This window comes from Rhinolophus sinicus, linkage group LG07 (assembly GCF_036562045.2).
Source record: "Rhinolophus sinicus isolate RSC01 linkage group LG07, ASM3656204v1, whole genome shotgun sequence".
In the NCBI taxonomy this organism is placed as follows: domain Eukaryota; kingdom Metazoa; phylum Chordata; class Mammalia; order Chiroptera; family Rhinolophidae; genus Rhinolophus; species Rhinolophus sinicus.
This window is the reverse complement of record NC_133757.1, coordinates 31,918,842-31,943,043: the sequence shown is the minus strand read 5'-3', so window position 1 is coordinate 31,943,043 and position 24,202 is coordinate 31,918,842. Positions and strand designations below refer to the sequence as shown.

Here is a 24,202-nt window from a genome sequence, read left to right as displayed (position 1 = left end):
ACTACCTCAGGAAGCCAAGTTGCTTTTAACATCCCCACACCAAAAAAAACAGTGTACAGTATAATGAAATATATTTTAAATATTTTCAAAAAGGGCCAAGTTTTATAGTTGAGTCTCAGAGAAGATAATTTTTTAGGATTTTTGAGTTTTCCAATGAATGCATTATGCATTGCATATGGCATATATATGTATTTCAGTACCTAGGTCCTAGTCCAAACTTGTTTGAGAGTTGCTAGAAGACTTAATGTCTGACCCAGCTTTCTGCCTCCCAAAATTAAAAGCTAGGAAAAAAAATTTTATAATGTCATGAGCATAATAAAACAAATTGTTATGTATTTTATCCTTTGATCTTAACAAAGTTACTATTAGTCACCTCAGCTCATTCACAAATCTGGATTTATTTCTTTTAAAAATTGTTCAATTTTCATACAGTTTTAAAGATGATATAAATTACATGAGTAATAATACAATTTTGCAAAACTCTGAATTAAAAGTATACTGGTGTGTGAAAGTATACTGATGTGTGAAATTCTTTTTTTTTTTGAACTCTCATAGTCACCTGGTCATTCAATTCAGTGTGAATGAATCTTCAACAATTTATTAAAAGACATTTAAGGGCTTCAGAAACTATATCTACACACCACACTACTACTTCACACACAATATATGGCCCTGTACATAGCTCAGTAAATATTTCTGGATTAGATTTTTATTAGAACTCTGTTCAAGGATGGTAAATCTTTGATGGTTTGACACATTTATTATCACACATAGTGTGGCTTAGTCTATCTAAAGATATTCATGATTCAGTCTTGCTTTGTAAAATTCAGTTATTTAAAAAAAAGTTTATTTCACTCTGTCTCATTGACAAAGGAGTTAGACAGATATTTTGATATTCTGTTTCTCATCTAGAAGTACAATCCAGATACTACCTCATCATATAGCTCTATTTCTTGTACAAGAAATACTTTATCCAAATAAATCAAATTATCGATGAAAATAAACAGAACTAAGAAGTTTAGTATCTGCCTTGCATTCACAAGAGAAGCAAAGGTATATATATATATTTTAACTTTTATTTATTTTAAGTGTGTTTTTCCAGGACCCATCAGCTTCAAGTCAAGTAGTTGTTTCAATCTAGTTGTGGAGGGCACAGCTCACACTGACCCATGCAAGGATTGAATCGGCAACCCTGGTGTTATGAGCATTGCACTCTAACTAACTGAGCTAAACCAGCTGCCCCTAAAGATGTGTTTGAACAGACATCTTGATAATTACATAGTGTTGTTCAAAATCAAGATGGTTTTATTTGTAAACTGATACCAAAATGTCTAGCAGTGTGCTGGTAAACTGGCTCTCCAGAAACAAAACAAAAACCTTGATTTTAGCATTTGCCATTTCTGAGGAGTAAGACTGCCACCACTGACAACTGATAAATATTTTTGTTGAAGTTGTTTTGCCAAAGGAACATTTACATACGAATCTCTAAAACCACACACATACACACACTATTCTGTACAAATATACATATTAGGTTGGTGCAAAAGTAATTGCAGGTTTTGCAATTATTTTTACCCTTTTAAACCACAATTATTTTTGCACCAATCTAATATTTCCATTGTTCCTCTTACTACTTAAAGGGGCTTAAGAGGAACAGTCTATCTCCTGGGACATGATAAAGACAGGGCAGCCTCTTTATAAGAGCAATACAACTGAGAAGGGAGAACACAATCTGAGATAACACTGATCTTCAGGAGAGACTGAATGCGAAACATCACCTTTTTTTCATGGAAATGGAGAATCCAACAGCTTTAGTGTTTCCCCTAGAAGGATTATGGCCATGGTGAAGTCCATTGAGCAAAAACAAATATAAAGCTCTTCGAAAATATTACCCATGGCAACCATTATTATCCCCATAAGATGGTGGCATCCAGGTTGATTGGCCCACAGACCAACAGTCGAAGATGGAGATAGAATCCAGTCCTTCAGCTTTTTCCACTTCTCCATCTGAGGCCACAAGGATTATGATGCTTTCCTTAGCATTAGTTCTATCTGGGAAAATTTTAATCTCCCTGCAATATCCAGGGAACTCTCACCATGCTGAGGAGAAAAAGAAATTACAGTTACTTATCTCCAATAGAGTCAAATGTCCATGCCGACGGTCCAGTAAATAGTTTAGACTGACTGACTCTTAGGCTTGGCAAGGGATCTACATGTCATTTAGTTCTAACAGTAATAAGTTTATTTTCTCATAAGGATGATTTTGCTGTTAACAACATCAGAGACAATTAATTTACTTGTACTCCAACACAAGGCCAACGTTAAAAGATTATGCAGACATAGATACCTCAGACTATGGTCCACAGATTCTTACCTTATTTCTTATCGTGGGGTCTGCATGGGCTTCCAGGAGCAGAGGGATAAGACTCTGGTTTTTCATTTCGCAGGCATAGTGTAACGCAGTGCAGCCATACTGAAACAAAAGGACCAACACTGCAGTTTATCGGTGCAGCTCCTTTAGCCCTCCACATTCTGTTGTGTACAGCTAAGCAAAACAGTCTGCAAACCATCTATGTGCAACTGTATTTCTTGTACTTAAAAAGTCTTTTTATAACTGGATCTTTTTCCCCAGAAGCTCTTCTAAGATCATAAGAAATAAGGCTGCAATCACTCATTTTTATTAAGTGATGGCATGATGAAGTGAAGATCTGGCTCTGAGTATATTATTAATGTCCTATAAACAATTAATCTCTTCCTTTCTCATGTTCAGTTCCAAACTAAGAAAAATGCAGTTTAAAAGCTGATGCTGAATTATTCCAAAGTTTCTCTGTAGAATTCTCTCTGTCTGGGCAATCACCACCTTGATCATGTTACCATTTTTTTCCTTGAAAAGTCTCCACGTGGGCCTTTTTGCAGATCTCAGCCTCTATCATTCTTGATTAGAATCCCCACAGTCTAAAGAAGGGGCCAGTGCTCATGTTGCTAGAGCACACCTACACGGTCAGTGCAGTTGGATGTGGAAATCTCCCATAATTGATCCGTTGCAGTTTACAGTATGTATTATAAAACAGTGGATCGACTCTGTCAGCACTAATTTAAAACATTACCTATAGGTCAAAGAAATTTATATCTGGGGCATTGGTGCTCAAAATTTTACCTTTCAAAAAGCAGCCAAACAACCATGGTTTTGGTAAGTGAAGAAATAATACCCTTGACTAAGACTAACAGAATTAACTCTGGATCTTTTTCCCCAGAAGCTCTTCTAAGATCATAAGAAATAATGCTGCAATCACTCATTTTTATTAAGTGATGGTATGATGAAGGGGAGATCTGGCTCTGCATTTTTCCATGTGAAATAATGGCAGTCTTAATTACCTAAAAATACAGTCCACTGCATTACTTACAGTTGGAAAATGGATGTTTATATATACATAGTATTTGAAAAATGGTGGGAAAAATATGTGTTTGTGTATACATGTATGTGCACATGTCTGAGCATGCACAGGAATATAATTCTCTATCTAGAGATGGAGATAGACATAGGTAACTAGAAAAATATCCTAGAGACATTTTTTATTCACAAGCAAAGTTTTAAACCTTTGAATTACCTTTTACTTAATTTTTAATGACATTTTACTTAATACATTTCAAAGTTATTTAAGAAAATAATGATTCATAGTAGTTATCCAAATTAATCCAAAAATCTTATTTGAAATAAAAGGAAAAACATACATTTTATAAACGTATTCTCTTGTGTGAGTTCTCTCTGTCTCTCTGTCTCTCTGTCTCTCTCTCTCTCTCTCTCACACACACACACACACACACACACACACAGAGCTACCTCCATTTAAACATATATCAATGTAACCCAAACTAAAATGATGTAAATAATTAATACAAACAGGTATGGGGGCACTTTCCCTATCACAGAACATGGAATGGTAAAACACATGCAGATGTTAGGAATGACAAACAGAATATTGGTTTTTTTGGAATCAAACTTCAGCTGGCCTACTTTTTCAGTAAAGAACTAGGAATCCAAAATTTCGTTCAATCAATATAATCAAATAAAAGTCCTTACAAGTAAACTTTTGACGCATTTGTGATCATATAAAGGAGGAGGATGAGTTCAAGTGTGCAGTTGTAAAAGATGGAAACCAAACCTTATGCTTATAAATAGCAAGAAATTATCTGATGCTCCTCCTGCTGTTATTACTACTCTGACCATCATTTGGGTTTTTCTTTGAACTTTGTCCTTTAGCTTACAGATGGGGACTCTCTTAGCAGTGGGTTGGGATCTTGGCTGCAGTAATAGATGCTAATGTTCATTGAGCACTTACTATGTGCCCGGCTCTCCACTAAGTACTTTACCTGAATCAGCCCTGTAAGTTACCGATTTCTTCATTTTACAGATGAAGAAACTGATGAGTCGAATAATTATAACTTGCTGAAATGCACATAGGTAAAAAGTGGCAAGCCTTGGTTTATAGTTAGGCATTCTGACTCCAGCTTCTTAACTACCGAGGATGAATTTTGTTACCAGAGCCTCCATGTCCCTTAATTTCTCACCAGTGGTGGAACAGTTATTTTTTAAATGTTCAATAGTCAATAAATATTTTATTCCCACGAATAAAATAGTGGCCTCAAGTTTGCCTGACTGGCACTGAAAAGAAAAATGGAAAAGAAAAAGAAATACGCAAGTGTCTAGGAATATAAAGCAAGCAACTGTATAGATGACAAGGACTTGTATATTACCTACAAATACCATTTTGACCATTGTTATAAAATGACTAAAAATTAAAACTTACACGGTCTGTAGCATTAACTTCAACGCCAGCATTAAGTAGCATTCGGACAAGAGTCTCATTCTGCTTTGTCTTTGATACCTATTACGAATAGCGAGTACAAGAGAGGTTTATTTACAAACATTTTCTCCACCATATGTCTGGATTACTGTAACCAATAGGCTTCATTTTAATCTCAATACCTTTATGTGTCCATGCATCTTTCTTAAAATTTCCCTCTCCTTCACACCCCACTCCAATGCCAATGAGTAAAGCCAGGTTCTGAGAGCATGGTCCTAGAATAGCAGCATCAGTGCCTGGGCATTTATAAATGCAAATTATAGAGCCCGACCCCAGATCTATCAAATCCTATTGGGGATGAGGTCCAGTGACCTGTCTCCCTTCCTAGCTCCAAACCCTTCAATGATGTCCCATTGCTCTGAGGTCAAAGCAAACTATTCAGCCTGGCCGGCAAGGCCCCACAATTCGGCCCCCACGTAAGGCCCTAGTAGGCTCACTCTACACCTCCTGTCTCTAGCCGCAATGGCCTTTAGTTTTTCATTCCCACCAGACTCCCTAGTATCATAGAATACCGTGTTTCCCCAAAAATAAGACCTAGCCTGACAATCAGCTCTAATGCATCTTTTGGAGCAAAAATTAATATAAGACCCGGTCTTATATTATGTTAGATAAGACCCGGTCTTATATTATATTATGTTAGATAAGACTTGGTCTTACATTATAGTAAAATAAGACCGGGTCTTACCTTAATTTTTGCTCCAAAAGATGCAATAGAGCTGATTGTCCAGCTAGGTCTTATTTTCGGGGAAACATGGTAGTTGCACTGAATATTCCTCTGTCTAAAAGCCTCCTCCCTCTTTTCTTTACCTGGTAAATTAATCTTCACTATGTCAGTCCAAACCCCTCTTCCTCCAGGAGACTTTCCCTGACCTAGCTGGCCAGGTGACATCCCTGTCTTCTGGGCTGTCATAACACTGATGACCTCTCTGGACTACCTACTTCTTGGTAATTTTGCATGTGTTTCTGTCATGCTTTGATTAATGACTCAGTCTTCACTGCCCTCTAACTCCCATGAGAACAAGGACTACCTGTTGGGTTCGTCATTGAATCCCTAACACCCAGCACAGTGCCTGGCTTATAGGGGGGCCATAATAAGTTTGTGCTAAATGACTGAACAAAAGAATGAAATTAACTAGGTTCCTCAGAAATCCACTTTTCCTGCCTAGTCCCCTGAGATTCTGACAGGTTGAGTGTCGCCCCAACATCCCATTGCTTGCGAGGGCACAGCTCTCCTTGCTCAGGTGGGCGTGTCCTGGAAATCAGCCCCTTTATCATCTAGAAAGCTCCATCCAGTTGTCTTCTTTCTTTGTACTTCCCTCCTGCATCTGCGTCTAAACTGACTGTCTCTTCCTACCCTTCTCTGAAGTAACACAGTCCTTTCTTGTCCCTTTACCTGTAATTTCTTCTCCTGTCACTTATCCCATATACATCATAAATTAAGCATTTCAGACCTCATTAATAAATAGGGTACTTGTGCAGAATTGGGCTATTCATTACAATTAGTAATTTTGCCTAAGCCTTCAGCTTTTAAACATTGGACCATCTTATAAAGCATGGTTTTGTGTCAACAAATTCTGAATAAGCCTTGCTAATCACAGTTGTGATGTTTTCTTCATAATCTCTATAAAGGTTTGCAAATGATCAACAGATTCCCCCAGCCCCAAAACTACAAATATTCAAATTCTATATACTAACTACATAATTTTTAAAGAACTTTTTAAGGATATAAGCAGATTATGTGTTTATCAGTGAGTTATAGTTTTCTCTCGCTCCCATAAATCCTAGCATCAAAATCAACATGATCATATGTAGCTGTAGTTCCTCAAATTCTGTAACATTTAATACCCAAGGAGGTAATAAAATTTCCAATTGGCAGACTTTGTTCTGGAGCTTCTATTAACAGGAATAACTAAAATTCATGGTCTATTAGCTACAAAGAGAAGGGAGATCTGACATTTAACTGGAGTAAATTATACATTTGTTGAGTCATCTCTCAACAATGAAACCGGCCACAAGCAGAACCATATGGAAAACAGTGAGTCAGGGCAAATCTGTCATTCTATTTGAAAAACAACAACAAAAAAAAGGAAACTCAAGCTGCATCTTCTACTCATAATATGACTGCATTCCTATACCAACTATATTTTTTCTTTATTCAAGAAAATTACAGCATGCCAAGGATTCATTCAAGTATGAATAAATTCATCAAGGTGACAGATGGGCTTCAAATTCTCTATGAAGATCTGTGTTTGTCAGCTGCTAGCTGCAAATCTCTTGGGATCTGTCTTTTAAATCACAACCAGGATGGGTTCTTAACAATCAGAAACTCAGAAAAATATGTACAAAGACATAATCTCCTCTCACGAAAAAAGGAGACAAAAATAGTATAAGGGAGAGTTGTTTTTTTCCAATATTCAGGATTTTTGTGCTTCCTAAAGATGATTCTTAAACAAGATTAATATATTTTTCTAAATAAAGATAGCACAGATTATTCTACCATTGGTTAATTTATTTGGCTATCTTCCTTCTTCAATCATAGCATTGCATGTGTTGGAAATGTCATTTATAGAATACAAACCAAGAGCTTGTTTTCTTACTATTTCTCTACATCTCTGTGGCCCAGTAAAGTTTGACGGGTCATGCTACTGATCTCCTGCTCATTGACCCTTTGCTCTCACAAGTGTTGTACTCACCATGAGGAAATACCCAATAAGCAGGACAGGCATTAGGAGGATAATAAGTAGATAGTCAAAGAAGGTAAATCTTTTCTTCACAGCATAATGCAAGCAGGTTCTCTCTTTCTAAAATATTAAGAAAGGAATCCTATTAAGAAAATATCTCATTTCAAATTTTGTATTTTCAGATTACCCTATCAAAAATTTAGTTTGTGCTTTTTCTTTTTATGGTACTCATGTCACCTTTTTCTGTGGAGTATGTCTGATTAATAAACCCAGGTTTCCAATGATTAGAATATTAAACACAATACAGTCTGAAGAAAAAGCTGAGGGGAGGACCACAGAAAGACATCAGGTGAAATGTACATTTTACAAATCATCAACAGATGGATTTTCAGACTCATTTTAGTTTTCGGGGAAAAAAAATGCATTGAAACATAAATATAAAACTAAATTCAGTATGCAAATCTATAGTTCTCCCTTAATCACCAAGGGTATACAATTATTCATTTTGTGCTTCCTTCATAGGAAAATCTCAACCATATGGCAATTTTTCCATGTTCCTACATGCATACAGGCAGTGCTAGAAGAATGGGAATAACCCAATTTAATTCTTTAAATATGTGAATATTTATCAGGTTTCTAGAGACTGTGGGGGATATAATGCTTCAGGGCTTCAGAAAGGGAGGCAGAAACATGCACAAATAAGTATAATGCAAAAGGCTATCGTGACTGGAATACCAACCAAATAAATGAGAAGAGGTAAAGCCAGAGGACAAAGAGAGGTTAATTTCCACTTGTGGGAGGCATTGTTCTTAAATAAGACTTTGTTTCTCTAATGTCAAGGTAGATATGTTCTCTGTAACAATTTTGTAAACTAGACAAGATTATGATAAAATGAATTTAAACTCACCCGTTATCAAATAGCCCACAGTTAATTGTTGACATTTTGTGGTATTTTCTTTCAATTTTTAAAAATGCATATATGTGGCATATTTAAATGTAGGTTCATACTGCATATATGAAACCATATCTGCTTTTTTCAGTTAACATTTAGAATATGTGTATCTTTCCATGCCATTTAAAATTTTTAAACATGTGACTGTAATGGCTGTATGGCTTTCTAATGACTGGAACTATTCTAATTTATTTAGCTAAACCCTACATGTTGGTCATTTGACTTTTTAACTTTTCATTTTTATAAATACTGCTTGAACATCCTCATTCATAAAGCTTTGTCAATATTTCTAAATTTATCATTAGCATAAGTTTCTAAAAATATAATTCCTGGCATAAAAGGTATTAATGCTTTCCATATTGTGCTACTGAATTATGCTCCAGTAAAGCGATAATGACTTAAACTTCCTTTCTGATCAACATTTGGTTTTGGTTTGTAATCCTGGGTCAATTTGACAGACCAAAATATATCTATATATCTCTATTTATATCTATCTAATTTATATTTATGTTTTAATTTGCTTTCCATAGAATTAATGCTCTCTATTAGGCATGTACATCTGAATCACCAGCAGAGCTTTTTGTTTGTTAAGGCCTTTTGTTTGTTTGTACTTCTGAAAATAACATAAATATAGATTTAAGAGAAGAGAAAGCAGTGGCTCAAATGATTAATGTACAAAGATGAGACTTTAGGAGAAATGAAAAAGATTAAACATTTAAATAACATTTAAATAACATTTTTAATGTATTAATGTAATTTCCTATTTTTAATAGGAAATGCAGACCAAACACTTATTCTAATAATATCCCTATTAATCTCAAGTATTCACTCAAGTCCTTCCCACTATTTTCTTAATATGAGAGGGTCCCCGCAGTCTGGCTCAGGTTCTCTGCAAAACAAAGATCAGGGCACCTTCTCAGCCTCGTCCCTGTGGTGGCAAACATCTCCCACCTGCAGCTTCCTCACAGTAAAGTCTCCTGAGAGAGGGTATGGATCCTTCAACGTCTGTCTTCACCGCAACGCCACACACGTGATCCTCAGCCGTGTGCTGGGAGATCATGTTATATTCTGCTAAGCTGCATATCTGTCAGATTCAGTACAGGCATGACTTGTTTTTAAACCCAGTCAAACAACAACAACAGTAACAAAAACAGTAGCACAAATAAGAAAGTCCAGTAGTGATGCATTTTCTGATAATACATCATTACTCCAAATGAGCTGGTCTTTAAACTGAAGGGACAAGTGGGGCCCTACAGGCTGTTGTTCCCCATTGAATGAGTAGATACAAGGCATTCATAATTATTACAAATAGTGACTTTTTATATTTACTCAGTGGACTTTATAGGTTGTCTTAACTATGATGTAGACCCTGGAAGTTCCAAAGGGGTTCTGAAAGGATGTTCACAGCAATCACACGTATTCTGCTCTTCTTTGATCCTGAAGACTCCACATCAGCTGATCTTTGATCTTTAAGTACATTCTTTATGCCTTTCTGTGTGGCTTCAAGTACCCTTTGGTTCATGAGCTTATTTGTCCTTGGTAAATTTCTCATAGGAATTCTTTTATTCTATAAGCAAACTATAGGATCTTATGGAGGTCAGAACAGTAACATACTAGGTAAAAATCTACCTAATGAAATAGCACCACCAGGTTAATATTTTCTTTCCAGGAAATCTTTCCCATTACTTCTGTAATAGTGATGAGGAGGAGCTGGGAGAGAAGAGGGAGAAGGCAAGGAAAAGCATAGGGAGGAGAGGAGAAGAAAGGAAGAAGCGCTATCCAGTCAACTGAGTAAACCATTCTCTTCCTTTTCAGAAGTGGAAGAACATAATTAACCACAAAATATGCCTGCTGACTGAACTGTGTTTTATTTTGCTTTCTAGCCTAATTAAATGTCCTCAGTATGTGTCAGTCTAAAATAAGGCAAAAAAAAAAAAAGTTGGTATTAGGAGATATAAGCAATGAAAAAATGACATTCACTGCTTTCATTGATGCTAGGAGAAAGGTATTAACCATGATCAATTACTTTCTCCGCTCATGTGTCAGGGCCTCACCTGGTTTTTGAGGTTCACATCAGCATTTCTTCTTAAAAGGAAGGAAACGATTCTCAGGTGCCCTCGCCTGCAAGCACAGATCAGGGGAGTGTCTCCGTTAAAGCCATCTTGAACGTTGATACAGTTGCTGTCTTCCCTCACCCACCGCCACACTTGACCGAAGTCATTCTGATAGGCTGCCTGGCAGATGGGCTGAGGAGAGAAAAACAAATGCAGATTTGGAAATGCAGGTATAATTAAACCATAAGAAGAAGAAAAAATCATTACCCAATAACTTAAAATTCAAGTGTTTCCATATGGTATTGTATTACCATTTTGATGAGATCTCTGGTCTCAATTATGCCTAAAGTCTAGAACAAGCCTAAATTCATGAAGCACCTCTTAAGATGTCCTAAATTGCTGGGCACACAGAAGTGTTTATCGAATGGACAAAAGAGTGAAGAGGTGGATGCAATATTGCAGATTTGACGCAGTAAGGAAATTGTGTGTTGCATTCAAGGATAGATGATGCCTGCCAGAAAAGCAGGATTTTACTGAAGATTAAATAGGCATATCAGAGGAATTTAGGGCAGCACTAGGTGATAGGAAAAAGATGCATGGCCCCCAGAATCAAGGAACTGAGCAAAGTGGGAAAAGACCTATTTTAGATTAAAAATATACAAATAACAAATTATGTCATTAACTGCAATTGGATGCTTTTTATTTTAGAAAGCATTATAAGGAGCTTTGCAAAGCATGATGGGAGTTTAACAGCAAGACCTAAGCAGATCTCATCTTGCCCAATTTCCCCCTCCCTCTGCTTTTCTTCTGGACTTCTCTCCTTTTTTCAGTAACTCATGTTTAGTTACTTCCATCTGGGCCTCTGCCTTACGCTCTCTCTGCATAAAATGCTTTTTCTTCTCTCTCCTCACCTGGCTCACTGCAAATTCATCCTTCATGTCATAACTTAATTTTCATTGTTTCTAAGTCTTTCCTGACTCCAGCACTCCTTCACAGCAAATGACATAACTGTAAATGTTTTTTTCATTATTTATAATCATGCGTTTCAGGCTAGCATGAGTCAGGAGGGATTGAAGCAGTAGTGAGTGAGGGAAGGCATTGAAGTTTAGGCTATAAACTCCATGTGCATACATGCTGCATCGGTCAATTCACCACCATATCGCCAGCATATAACACAGAGCTGGGCACACGGTAGGCAAACACTAAACATTTTTAGACTGATTTTTAATTCGATAGTGTAATAAAAGGCACTTAGAATAATACCTGGCACGTGAATGGCATTCAATGGATGGAACTTAATATTATTGCTTATTAAGTCATTCTTTAATTTGATAACAAAGTCAAACCTCTACTGTGTGTCAGCTATAGTTGCTAGGGGGGAAATGTATAAACTGTATTATTCTTAACCATGTATAGTTTATTTACTGGTTGGGGATATAGGGAGCACATACACACACACACACACACACACACACACACACACACACACACAGCCTAAACAACAATTTTAAAGGAGTATAGACTTGGGTACGTAAGCATCTGCGACAGCTGGGACAGACCAATGAGAAAGTCAAGTGGTACATTTGCTAATCAACTCATGTTCTAATATAGCCAAATATCATAACCAGTGAGCTTTTAAAAGTAAAATACTTTAAAACCCAAAGATCTACTCATGAAAAAAAACATCCTAAAGGAAAGTCAACTCAATAGCAGATAAGAGGCAAACTTCTGTACCCCAAAATGAAGTGAGCATGACACAGAGGTTCCAACTTACAGTAAAAATGCACAATTACACAAATCACCCTTTCTGTGACCCTACAGTCTTCCTTTCACCAGGCCTTATCACCAGCCGGGCTCAGCAGTGTCTCAAGGTACCACCTGGATGACATAGAAATGACCAGGGCAGTTGAAAGAACAAGTATGTGGTGTCAAAAAACTGGGTTGTAGTTGTAGTTCTGCTACCAACTCCTGGGTGACTGTGGACAATTGTCTTCCCCTCAGCATGTCTCAGTGTCCTTGGCCACAAAAGAAATGAGTGAAGCAGAATTTCCTTTGGGTTGTCACACTCATATGACCACCACTCTTCTGCACCTCAAGCCTTTCCCCAACGAACACATCTTCCACATGAATTGCCAGGGTCTAGGGCTAGCGTTACTGCTATTTAAACACAAAATTGTCGTTGTCTTAGCAGTGATGCCCAGACACTTAGGTTTAAAGAACAAGTAAAACAAAACTAAATACAACAAGACAATGTAAAGTCACCAGCTTTTAATTGTGTCAAACACATTAGAAGCAATAGCATCATTTCATAAATTAAAAGGTATTTTAACATAAATAAAAGTTCAAAACAAGAATATTTTAACAAAGTATATAAGGATATAATCACCTGGGGGAAAGCAGTCCTTTATATTAGATAGATTTAACCATGTGGAAAAAATTATGTCGTTGTCCTTTTTTTTTTTTTTTTTTTAATTTCAGTATAAACCAGGGAAAATTTGCCGCTTATCACTAGTAATCATGGACCACTATTTGGAAATTGATGGTCTACTGTGCAGAACTTAAAAAACAGGTGTCTATAGAGTTCATTTTTCTTTTCTTAAAATTTTAAATTACTTTACATTTAAAAAGCTTAAATATTTCATGTAGTAATTGGCTTTCCAACTTCTCTTTAAAAATTGAAAGATTTGACAACACTGGGTCTACATTCTCATAAGACATCAAATAAAGCCCCTTCTGCTTGGGCTTCTCAAAATCTTTGCTGAGACTTAACTAGAACAAGAAAAGGAAAGGTGGATAGTTTTCCTGCAAAAAGTCACTTGATGTCTTCGAGTGCTTTCTCAATCCTACTTGAACGATATTACTTAAAATATTAACCTGATATTATCTTTCAATATTTTCTAGGATTCCTGTATCCTAGACGCAGAGTTTCTATTTTTGAAAAGTAAAGTCTATGCCTGGCTCAGTTAGACATAGATTTGTTGCATGAATTTTAAAAACCGCAGATTCTATGCTGTTATAAATCCTGTGTCCACTAGGGGGCAGCTCAACGTCATGAAAGCACTGGCAAGAGAAAGAAGGGAAGAGCAATAGAAAATTGCTGGTTCTTCAATAAATGGTGCTGGGAGAATTGGATAGCCACGTGCAAAAGAATGAAACTGGACTGCTATTTGTCACCATGTACCAAAATTAATTCAGAATGGATCAAAGACTTAAGCATAAGACCTGACACAATAAACTGCATAGAAGAAAACATAGGTTCTAAACTTACGGACCTTGGGTTCAAAGAACATTTTATGAATTTGACTCCAAAGGCAATGGAAGTAAAAGCTAAAATAAACGAATGGGACTACATCAAACTTAAAAGCTTCTGCACAGCAAAAGAAACCATCGACAAAATAAAGAGGCCACCAACTGAATGGGAGATTTTTGCAAACAGTGCATCCGATAAGGGGCTAATATCCAGAATATACAAGGAACTCATGCAACTCAACAACAAAACAAACAAACAACCCAATTGAAAAATGGGCAGAGGACCTGAAGAGACATTTCTCCAAAGAGGACATACAAATGGCAAATAGACATATGAAAAAATGCTCAACATCCCTAATCATCAGAGAAATGCAAATAAAAACCACAATGAGATATCACCTCACCCCAGTCAGAATGGCTATCATCAACAAGACAAATAGTAACAAGTTTTGGAGAGGCTGTGGAGAAAAAGAAACTCATAGACACAGACAATAGTTTAGTGGTTACCAGAGGGTAAGGGGGGTGGGGGGTGGGAGATGAGGGTAAGGGGGATCAAATATATGGTGATGGAAGGAGAACTGACTCTGGGTAGTGAACGCACAATGGGATTTATAGATGATGTAATACAGAATTGTACACCTGAAATCTATGTAATTTTACCAACAATTGTCACCGCAATAAATTGAAAAAAAAAATTAAAAAAAAAAGAAAAGTGTTGGTTGACTAGCTAGGAATGAGAAAGAGGAGGGGGCTGTCCATTTGAGTTGAGACAAGAGTTATTCTGAATTCTCTTGGCCTCTGAAGTTTCTGAAACTTGGGGGAACTCTGGGTGTGGAGGAAACCAGTGGAGAACTTGGAAAACAACCATGATAATTCTGTCCCCTAATACTGTACTCTCAGAACTCTTTCATCCAAACTTAGTGCCGAAGTAGTAGTTCAGATCTTCATCATTCCCACCCGGACTATTGCAAAACTTGCCGTTAATTGGCCTTACTTCTTCCTGTCTCACCCATTCACCTCCAACTCATCCTCCAAAAACAGCAGCCTCATATCACTTTCCTGCTGAAAATCTTCAGTGGTGACCAATCGGATTAGGATGTTGTCCCCAAACTGGTACACATGATTCTTCAAATATCACAAATCCTGTCTTTCCAACCTCGTCTCCTCCCACTCCCTTGTCCATACCCTTGAGCTAAGTAAATAAAGATGTTAAGTGTTATTAACAGCTATCTCCCCAACTAGACTGTAAGCTACATGAGAGCAGGTATTGTGTCTGTACTTGTACAACATTGTACGCCCAACATCTACCACATGCCTGACACAAAGTGGACGTTCAATATATATTTAATGAGTAAATAAGTAAATGTATAAATTATAATATGACATTTTATTGAGCACCTCATTTATTTCGTTTTACCCTCACAACAACCCTGTGGGCTAAGTGGTATTATTATACCTGCTTTCTACAGGTGAAACTGAGGGAAGTTGTCTTCTTTGCCAAAGTCACACAGCTCATAACTGGCAGTGCCAGGAAGCATATCAAGGGGAATGACTGTAGAATGCATATATTCTGGCTCTAATTACTTCAGACAGTTTGAAAAACAGCCTTCAAAATATCTTTAGACTTTGTGTTTGAGACTTTTGGTCATACTTGCACCCTTAATTAAGCTACAGCCTACAGTCTCAGGAGATTGATCAGGCTTCTTCTATTCTGGTGTGCTGGTGGCCAAGGCTTCTTGGTTACATATCCAGATTCTTTCTCCAAACTGACCTACAATTAGCAATATCTGCCAAGAGGTAAAGAAGCAGGTGGAGCAGCAGAGATCACCAAGCCAATCAGATTCAGGTTTGGTTGTGTGGGGGCGGGCTCAACACTAGAAAGATGGTGCCCACCTGTAGGCGGCTCGGGAGCAGGACCTCACACAGGGAAAATGCCAACTCTCCTCCAGTCTTTCCCCCGAAACCACACACCTCAGTCTGCAACCCCATATGTTTTTGACGCCCCCCTGGGTCACTGTTCCTCCATCGGAGCTCACGGTGAGTGCCTGCGAGCAAGTGAGTCTGTGCATGAGTCTTTTCAGAGTATGTCTGGGGGGTGGCTGATTAGCTCAGTTGGTTAGAGCATGGTGCTAATAACACCAAGAACACCAAGGTTGCTGGTGCGATCCCCGCATGGGGCCACTGTGAGCTGCGCCACCCTTAAAAAAAAAAACAAAAAAAGAGGACGTCTGGGTTTCCTGCAGCCTTCCATCCCACCAGATGGTCAGAATCCCCACTGTTTTTCACAGCCAAACGTTATGGGTGCTTCTTTTCCTGGCACCAGTACTCCAGGCTGGAAGCCTGGTGTGGGGGGGTTGGGGTCTCTTGCTCCTCTGGGGACAATCTCGGCAGCTAAGATATCTATCCCTTCTAATTCTCAAGCGCCACACAGAGTTTGGGGCCCCTTCTGTATCTCTGCCCTTTCTAGCAGTCTCAATGTTGCTTCTTTATTTTAGTCATAGGACGGCTATTCGGCTAGACTTCAGACTGTTCTCCGGGTTGATTGTTCTATAGTTTAGTTGTAATTTTAATATGTTCATCAAAGGATGCAGACACAGTGTTTATCTACTCCACCATCTTGGATTGCTTGGAGCTTCTAACCACTGCTCAAAGGCCACACCTTCTAATACCATCACCTTAGGGGTTAGGATTTCAACATATTAATTTAGGGGGGAACACAAACATTCAGACCATAGCAAATTGTTTGACTACGTGTTGCCTCCACAGGTTTGGAAGTTTAAACCACTTAAAAGATATGTAATAAAAAGCTTCTCTATTACTCTTATCTTCTTACTAATAGGACTTTCTTGTTTATTCTTCCAGAATCTCTTTATGTAATAAGGCATATCATAAACAAATATGACTATATAGTTTTATCTACTTCATTCTCATTTTTCTCAAATGACAACATACTCTCAGTTTTTCTGACAGTTTTTTTTCAGCAAATAAAATATTTTGGTACATAAAATGCATCCTAAATATTGTTTTATAGCTATATCATATTGTATTATATGCATGTAACCTAACTTGTTTAACCAAAACACATCCTTTTATCATCTTTTGATAGGCATTTAAGTGTGCCCCATATTCGCGATTATAATGAATTCTGCAAATCTGTTAGCTTTCCTAAAATTAGAATTGGTGGGGCAAAAGGGATATGTATTTGTGACCGTCACAGATGTTGCCCTTCCTCATTCCTTGTACCGTTTTATTCTCCCATCAGCAATGTACAAAGGGCCTATTTTCCCACCCCCACAGAGTATGTGCTCAACCTTTTGGATTCTTTCCAACCTGAAAGATGAAAGATGGTCCCTATGTCCTATTTAAGATCTGAGAAATGATTCCCAGGAGCTACTCCAGAAGACTTCTCCTAGGTTAATAGGCCCATGATTCAATTCTCCGTACATACATTTCCTGTGTCTGGGACACTCTTTCCCCAAGCCTACCAAGACTATATTCTCATTTCTCAGAGCTCAGCTCAAATGTCACTACCTAAGAGGAGTCTTTCAGATCAAATGTAATGATATATATACACCCCTCCCTACCTCTCTTAGGTTTATCTTTTCACTATTTATAATTATTTTTTTCATTTGTACATTCATTTTCTTTTACATTAGTAGTTCCAAGAGGTCAGGGTCCACTTTTCTTTATATGTATCACTATATAACAGGAGCCAGGGTGTACCTGGAATATAGTATAGGATTAACAAATATTGTTGATTAAATAAGTGGCTGGGTGACTGAATGAATAAGTGTTTACAAATTATCAGTCTGGCTTCTGTTCATACATTATAGCTATCATTTCCTTTTTGAAATGTCACTTAGTAACACATTATAATTTGTAAAATCACGTATAATATACAAGGAAAGACTTAAGAAACCAATTGGGATGGAAGCCCCCTGGTGCTTTTTTGAATATAGAATGCCAAAAATTTGCTGGAGGTTTAATATCCAAAGTAAAGAGAAAGAGCACGAGCTGGTAAGACTATAAGGGAGGCAATTCTTTTTTCCAATTATCTTTGCCTTTTGCCTTCTCCTATCATTGAATAATACAATATTAAGTGCTGGACCGGATCTCACCCAGCTCTCTTTTATAGATATTGAAACTGTGACTCAGAGAGATTAAATGATTTCTCCCCAAATCCCGCAGAGTTCCTGGAACAATTGACTAAATTCTAGGTTTTCTTGATTTCCAGTCCAATGGCCTTCCCATTAGTCATGACTCTATTCCTGTCTTCCCTGAGTTCTCCTTCTCAACTGTACCAACTCCTCCAGTAAGCCCTGCTCAGCCTAAATTGCTCTGTCTGGAAACTGTATATTTCAAAATGATCCCTCTCCTCTTTGAGCCATGTGCCCTTTTGCTATAGTAATATCTACTTCTCTGAAAAATAGATCCATTCCCAAAGGATTAATATTAAGGGTATGTGTGCTATGTGTATGCTCTATGTATGCACATATATGCTGTGTATGTGTCGTGTATCCCTGCTCTTAGATAACCTTATCATTATATCTTCCCAAATTTTAAGGGGATACATCATTATGACATAATTTTCAAGATATTCCTTTTAAAGCCTGTTTCCCCAGATGACAGTGTCACACATCTACAGAAGATTCTATAGGTCTGCTAAGCACAAATGCCTAACCTCTTTGAGTTAAGTTCTTATACATCTTCCTTCTTTCCAGATTTTGCATTCCTTTGCAGTACCATGTTTCTCCTCTACAAAGCATGAGTAGAATGTACCACATTGGATCCTGGATTTCGTTTACCCCATTCATTCCCCTAAAGGAAAAGAGCAATAGTATATCCTAGTGGAGAGGAGTGCTGGAAGAACAGTAGCGTGATTAAGACCAACCCGTTTTAGAGTGTGACACCCCTGTTGAGATAGTAAGTAGATAAAGAACTTAGTATGTTCATCAGTGATATAAGCAGAATTTCCCTGAATGTACATAAGTACATCTGATATCCCAACCCCTGGTCTCTAGCCAGTAAGTACTTTATAGCTGCATAACTCTGAGCAAATTACTTAAACTATCTTTGCCTCAGTTATTTTGTTGGTAGAATAAGGATAATAATAGTGACTAACTTACATGGTTGATGGATGAAGAGCATTAATACACATAAAGTGTTTAGAAAATGGCCAGATATATAATGCCTTAATTATATGTTTGTTATTGTAAACAGTATGAACAAATATGTTTGATAAAGTTTTAAATGAATCAGCCCTGTTTAAAAGACCGGCTTACATAGCTAGGGTTGATTATTCCAAGTTAGGTTCTCTCACCGAGCGCTAAGCATATCTTCTATTGCAGGTGTTAGAACCAACTCTGAGATGCTCCCTCATTCTATCCTACTTTATTAAAAATATATTGGAAACAGTATAAATGCCCATTGACAGATGAATGGATAAAGAAAATGTGATACACACACACACACACACATCTTGCCATTTGGTCCAGATAGCATGGCTCGACCTTGAGGGTATTAAGTTAAGTGAAATAAATCAGTCAGAAAAAGATAAATACCATATGATCCCCCCTACCATGTTTCCCCCAAAATAAGACCGGGTCTTATATTAATTCTTGCTCCAAAAGACGCATTAAGGCTTATGTTCAGGGGATGTCATCCTGAAAAATCATGCTAGGGCTTATTTTCCGGTTAGGTCTTATTTTCGGGGAAATACAGTATATGTGGAATATAAAAACAAAAAACGAAACGAACAAATTACTGGAGCACATGAATATACAGACAAGATTGGTGATTGACAGGCAAGGAGAAGTCGGGGGTGTGGGCAGGTGTTTGAAATGGGTGAAGGGGGTCAAAGGTAAAAATTTCCAGTTATAAAATGAGTACGTCATAGGGATGTAATATATAGCGTGGTGACTATAGTTATTAATACTGTATTGCCTATTTGAAAATAGCTAGGAGAATGGATCTTGAAAGTTCTTGTCACAAGAAAAAAAATTGTAACTATGTATGGTGATAGACGTTAACTGGATTTATTGTGGTAATCACTTTGCAATATATACAAATATTTAATCATTACATTATACACCTGAAACTAATATAATGCTATGTCAATTATACCTCAATTTTTAAAAAACACCAGTGGTGCCAAAAAAAAATGTATATACATGACTTGTATTCATCTTTTGTTATCAGTACATATTGAGCATTACAATTTTAATACAGTTGTTTTCCTTTCTTAAAACGTGTATACATTTTTTGGCACCCTCTGTATATATATCATATACATCATGACTATTAGCAATGTAAAGTTCTGAAGGGTAGCAGAATATTCACCCTAAAACATGACTCTCAGCATAAAGATTATTCTTAGATAATGGCAACTGAGAAGCAGCAGATACAAGGAAAGTTCTCTGACCTACTCCCATTTAGCTAAAAGCAGGACAAAAATTTGTGAATGTGTTCTCCCTTTCCTCTTTAACATGAAGGACAAAAGTTACCCTTGTCAGCACAAAGAAAGCAACAAAGGAATTTACATAATAAAATTTACCAACTAGCCATTACTTTCCATCAGATCCTCCACATATTTGCCTTTTAATAATTTGCCACCCCTAGAAACTTAAAGTCTGTTTCCTTTGTTTTGCCACTTCTCTAAAAATATATTGTTCTTTTGTTAAGATGCTATATGAACCTGAGTTCTAACCACCCCTTTGAGTTACTCATCACTGTTTACTCCCAGGTGAATGCATGAAGCAAGCGGTAATAAATGTCTGTTGGTTTTTCTCATGTTAATCTTTCTGTTGTCAGTCTAATTTACCAGCCAATGAACCTAAGATGAGTAGAGCAAAGAGAATGTTTTCCTTCCCTACAGCTCTAAGGAAAAATGATAAGCCTGTGTCCCCAATCTAGAGGAGCTTCCCACACTCTAAATGGGAAGTAGAAATTTATTAAAAGTTTAAATAAAAATAGATACTTCAAGGCAGTATAGGACCAGGGAATGAAACAGGACTGGCTGGCTGGCTTTTGCTCTGCTCGTATTTAGTGGTTCACATTCTTTACACCTAAGAAAAGCAGAAGGACCTGTACAGGACAAATGAGAGACTGACACATGAAAGATGAGTGGGATGTGTTTAAATATTTGAGAAATTACTCCAGAGCTTCTCAATCTCTTTAAAATTATAGATGGGAGAGTGTCACAGACAGTTCCACCCCAGGCCTTCTGTATCAGAATACCAGAGGGTGAAGCTAAGCTTTTTCTTTTTCTTTTTTCTTTTTTCCCCCATTCACATGTAACTCCCAAATGCAACCGTAAGGAGCAGCCTAAGCTTTCTTCCAATGTAAAAGAACCCATTTCTCTTCAGCAGTTTTCATACATTGCTCAGAGTCAGATTATTCTAATTCTAGACATTTAACAGTGTGGTGTTAGTCCAGGTATCAAGAAGTTGATATCTGGGGATATTAAGGATTTTCAAAATCTTCGGCAGAATCAGTGTAGCTCTAAAATCCATCACTCTGGGACACCATCAAATCTGTCAACTGAAAATGAGAAATGTCTAAACCTAGCAGCCAAACTGAAAAATCTCTGCAGGGAGTTCAGTGAAAACACCCCTCCCCTCACACTAGTGGAATATCTCCTGGGTTCAGGGCTGATGGAGAGTAAAACAGCAGAATAAGCACACATAAATACATCCACTCCACAAACAGCATCCCTGCCATAGCTGTCACTCTGGAAGATTAAGTATTTATTTCTAAAACAAATTTATTTCTGCTATTTTAACTAGTTTTGCAAGTACCTTTATAAACCCTCGTTTGTGGCTATTTTACAAGAAAGAGGAAGAGCAGGGGTGGAGGGGAAGACGAAAAAGTTGATATCAAGGGGGAAATCCTGAAAATTAAGAAATTATTGGCCAAAAAGTTGGACAACAATCTTCTTGGCAGAAATGACTGTGTTTTCAAGTGTTTAGTGTTTCCTACAGCTGATACAAGAGTAAGTAGACAAGTGAGCAGAATTAAATGGAAGAGCCTAGAATTTGCCTCCACTCGTGATACTGAGATGTGGCAACAACATTTATTTCAACATTACCTTAGACTGCTTTTGATTCAATATTAATTATGAGCTTTGAATAATCACCTATGAACTTCTAAGTAAGTTAGGGTTTTCTGTGTGTGTGTGTGTGTGTGTGTGTGTGTGTGTGTGTGTGAATGTATGTGTGTATGTGTTGTTTGTAAATACCATAGTAAATTGCAAGTTGCTTTGCCCTCAATATAGCTGAAAAGTGAAACATATACTCCATTTCTGGGCATATTCTCATGGATACTTATAAGTAATTCAACAAGTCTTGCCTTGCCTTACCTTGACTCAACCACTTGCCAAGTCAACACCCAACCAACAAACAACTGCACTGCTCAGGCAGAGACTTTTTTGGTAATGTAATTACACCTAGAGCCTCACCACAGCCTGCATAGTTACCTACTGGCTACTCCCAGTGTGGTGTGTGGACCAAAGGCATAAACATCGGGGAGCTGATATGCATGATCTTAGGCCCCATCCAGACCTACAGAATAAAAACCTACATTTGAAGGAGATCCTGGGATTATCTGAGTGCACATTAAAATTTGAAAAGCACTAGTCTCTAGCAGTGTGTCTCTCCCACAGGTGGTAACCTGATCACCTGGACGCTCTTTTAAAAGTAGGTTTTTGAACATAAACAGGCTCTCTGGGATGGGGCCACTTGAAACTGCATTTTAAATAATTTTCTCCCACTGACACTTAGGCAGTCTAAAGTTTGAGGATTACTAGAGAAGCGTTTTAGAACACATGTTTTGTTATTTTCATATATATGTGAGCTCTTCACCACACCAAAGTCACTGGACACGACATACCTAGAATTATAAACTAATCAAAGGACACACTGACTATAGAAACACACACACACACACACACACACAACTGGCATTTGAAATAACTGCAAATGGGGAGAAATTGCATTTAGTACTAGAAAAACCACCTAATGAGGTTCTGTTGAGCATCTGAAATGCAATGCAGACTAACCGGTTGTTACATAGGAGAGGGGTAAAAAACTGCGTAATAATGTCATTACACCTCTTGTACTTGTTTAAACATTACTCACTTGGACTCCTTTGAAACATTATTAAAAATTTATTTGATTCTAATAGGTTACTTTCAAGACAGGAAAAAGCTTTTTTTTTTAATCCATCAGATGTGAAAAGAAAAAAACTAAAAAATAAATCAAATATATTGTTTTTATTTCTCTTCTATGCAGGGAAAGTCTTTATTAATAATTACTAAAGGTGAGTTTCCTTTCAAATGCCAAGCTAAGAGGTATTACTCTGTACCTGCATTTCCATAAAAAAACAACACACACAAAAAAAACAGTCTATCTTTTGTATGTTTATAAAATCCAGTTAGGTACTATTTTCACTTTTCCTCTGGATGTTTGACAGCAGATAGTTCCATTTTGCAAAGTCCAAATTACCCCTGCAAACATCTGCACATCATGAAATGTGTGTCATATTCTTCTCTACTTATATCTAGCTAACATTTTAGAATTGCAAAATAATTTGCCCTAAAATATTAAAAATATCAAAAAGATTAACGCACAGGACTTTGTTTTGAGTTGATGCTCTCACAGGAAGTTAAACAGAGGAAAAGGAGGCACATTAACAGGGATAGGAAATTACATTTGAAAAACACGAGCAACTTTTAACTCTTTTGGAATCGTACTTTCAGAAAGGTTACATACCTCAGAGTAGAGGATTCCCATACTGGTCCCTCACAGACTTGCTTCACCTCCACAGCTTCTAGAATCTTCTGGAGATATTTCTGATTAACATCAAAATGCTTCCCAGCAGAAAGAAAAGTCTCTAGAAGCCCAGGTTGGAGGTAAACCCTTTCTTTCCACACCTGTGAGTGCTTTTCCAGTAGCACAGGCAGCAACACCACCTTCTAGGAGGCCCAACCCAGTGAAACAGAGGCATTAGTTTACTGTGTAATGACCCACGCTGTGTCATCTAATATTACAACCCTGAGAAACCGGTTTCTGAGTCACATCTGCTCTGCCAGTGGGAGCATGTGGAAAGAAGGAAACCCAGTAGAGGAGAAAAGAAATGTCCTCACTTTGACAGGAAGGACTAAGGGTTCAAAGTAAGGTACGGTGTTTAGGACATTGCCTAACTGAAACCTGTTACTCACTGGTTATTGAGAAAGGCGGAAAACCAACAAACCCTTAGAATCATATATGTCTGCCATAGGGCTTGACTTTCATGAAAAAGAATCTTCAGAACTGTTGCTGTGGATATTTGCTGTCTTTAAGGACAGATAAGCTCATTATTCTTTGATGTTTTTGATTAATATAAACTAAAATAGCAAATTTAATA

At 37.4% G+C, this 24,202-nt stretch overlaps 1 protein-coding gene across 1 annotated transcript; it reads right to left on the bottom strand.

The window, feature by feature from the left end:
- Positions 1-379: 379 nt before the first annotated feature.
- Positions 380-23,836, bottom strand: ANKRD22 (ankyrin repeat domain 22). The gene is made up of 6 exons (XM_019738919.2): positions 23,569-23,836; positions 10,553-10,744; positions 7,559-7,666; positions 4,809-4,886; positions 2,375-2,473; positions 380-2,100 (listed from the first exon to the last, which is right to left on the bottom strand). The coding sequence occupies exons 1-6, from the start codon at positions 23,587-23,589 to the stop codon at positions 2,023-2,025; spliced, it is 576 nt and encodes a 191-aa protein (XP_019594478.1). The 5' UTR covers positions 23,590-23,836; the 3' UTR covers positions 380-2,022.
- Positions 23,837-24,202: the final 366 nt, after the last annotated feature.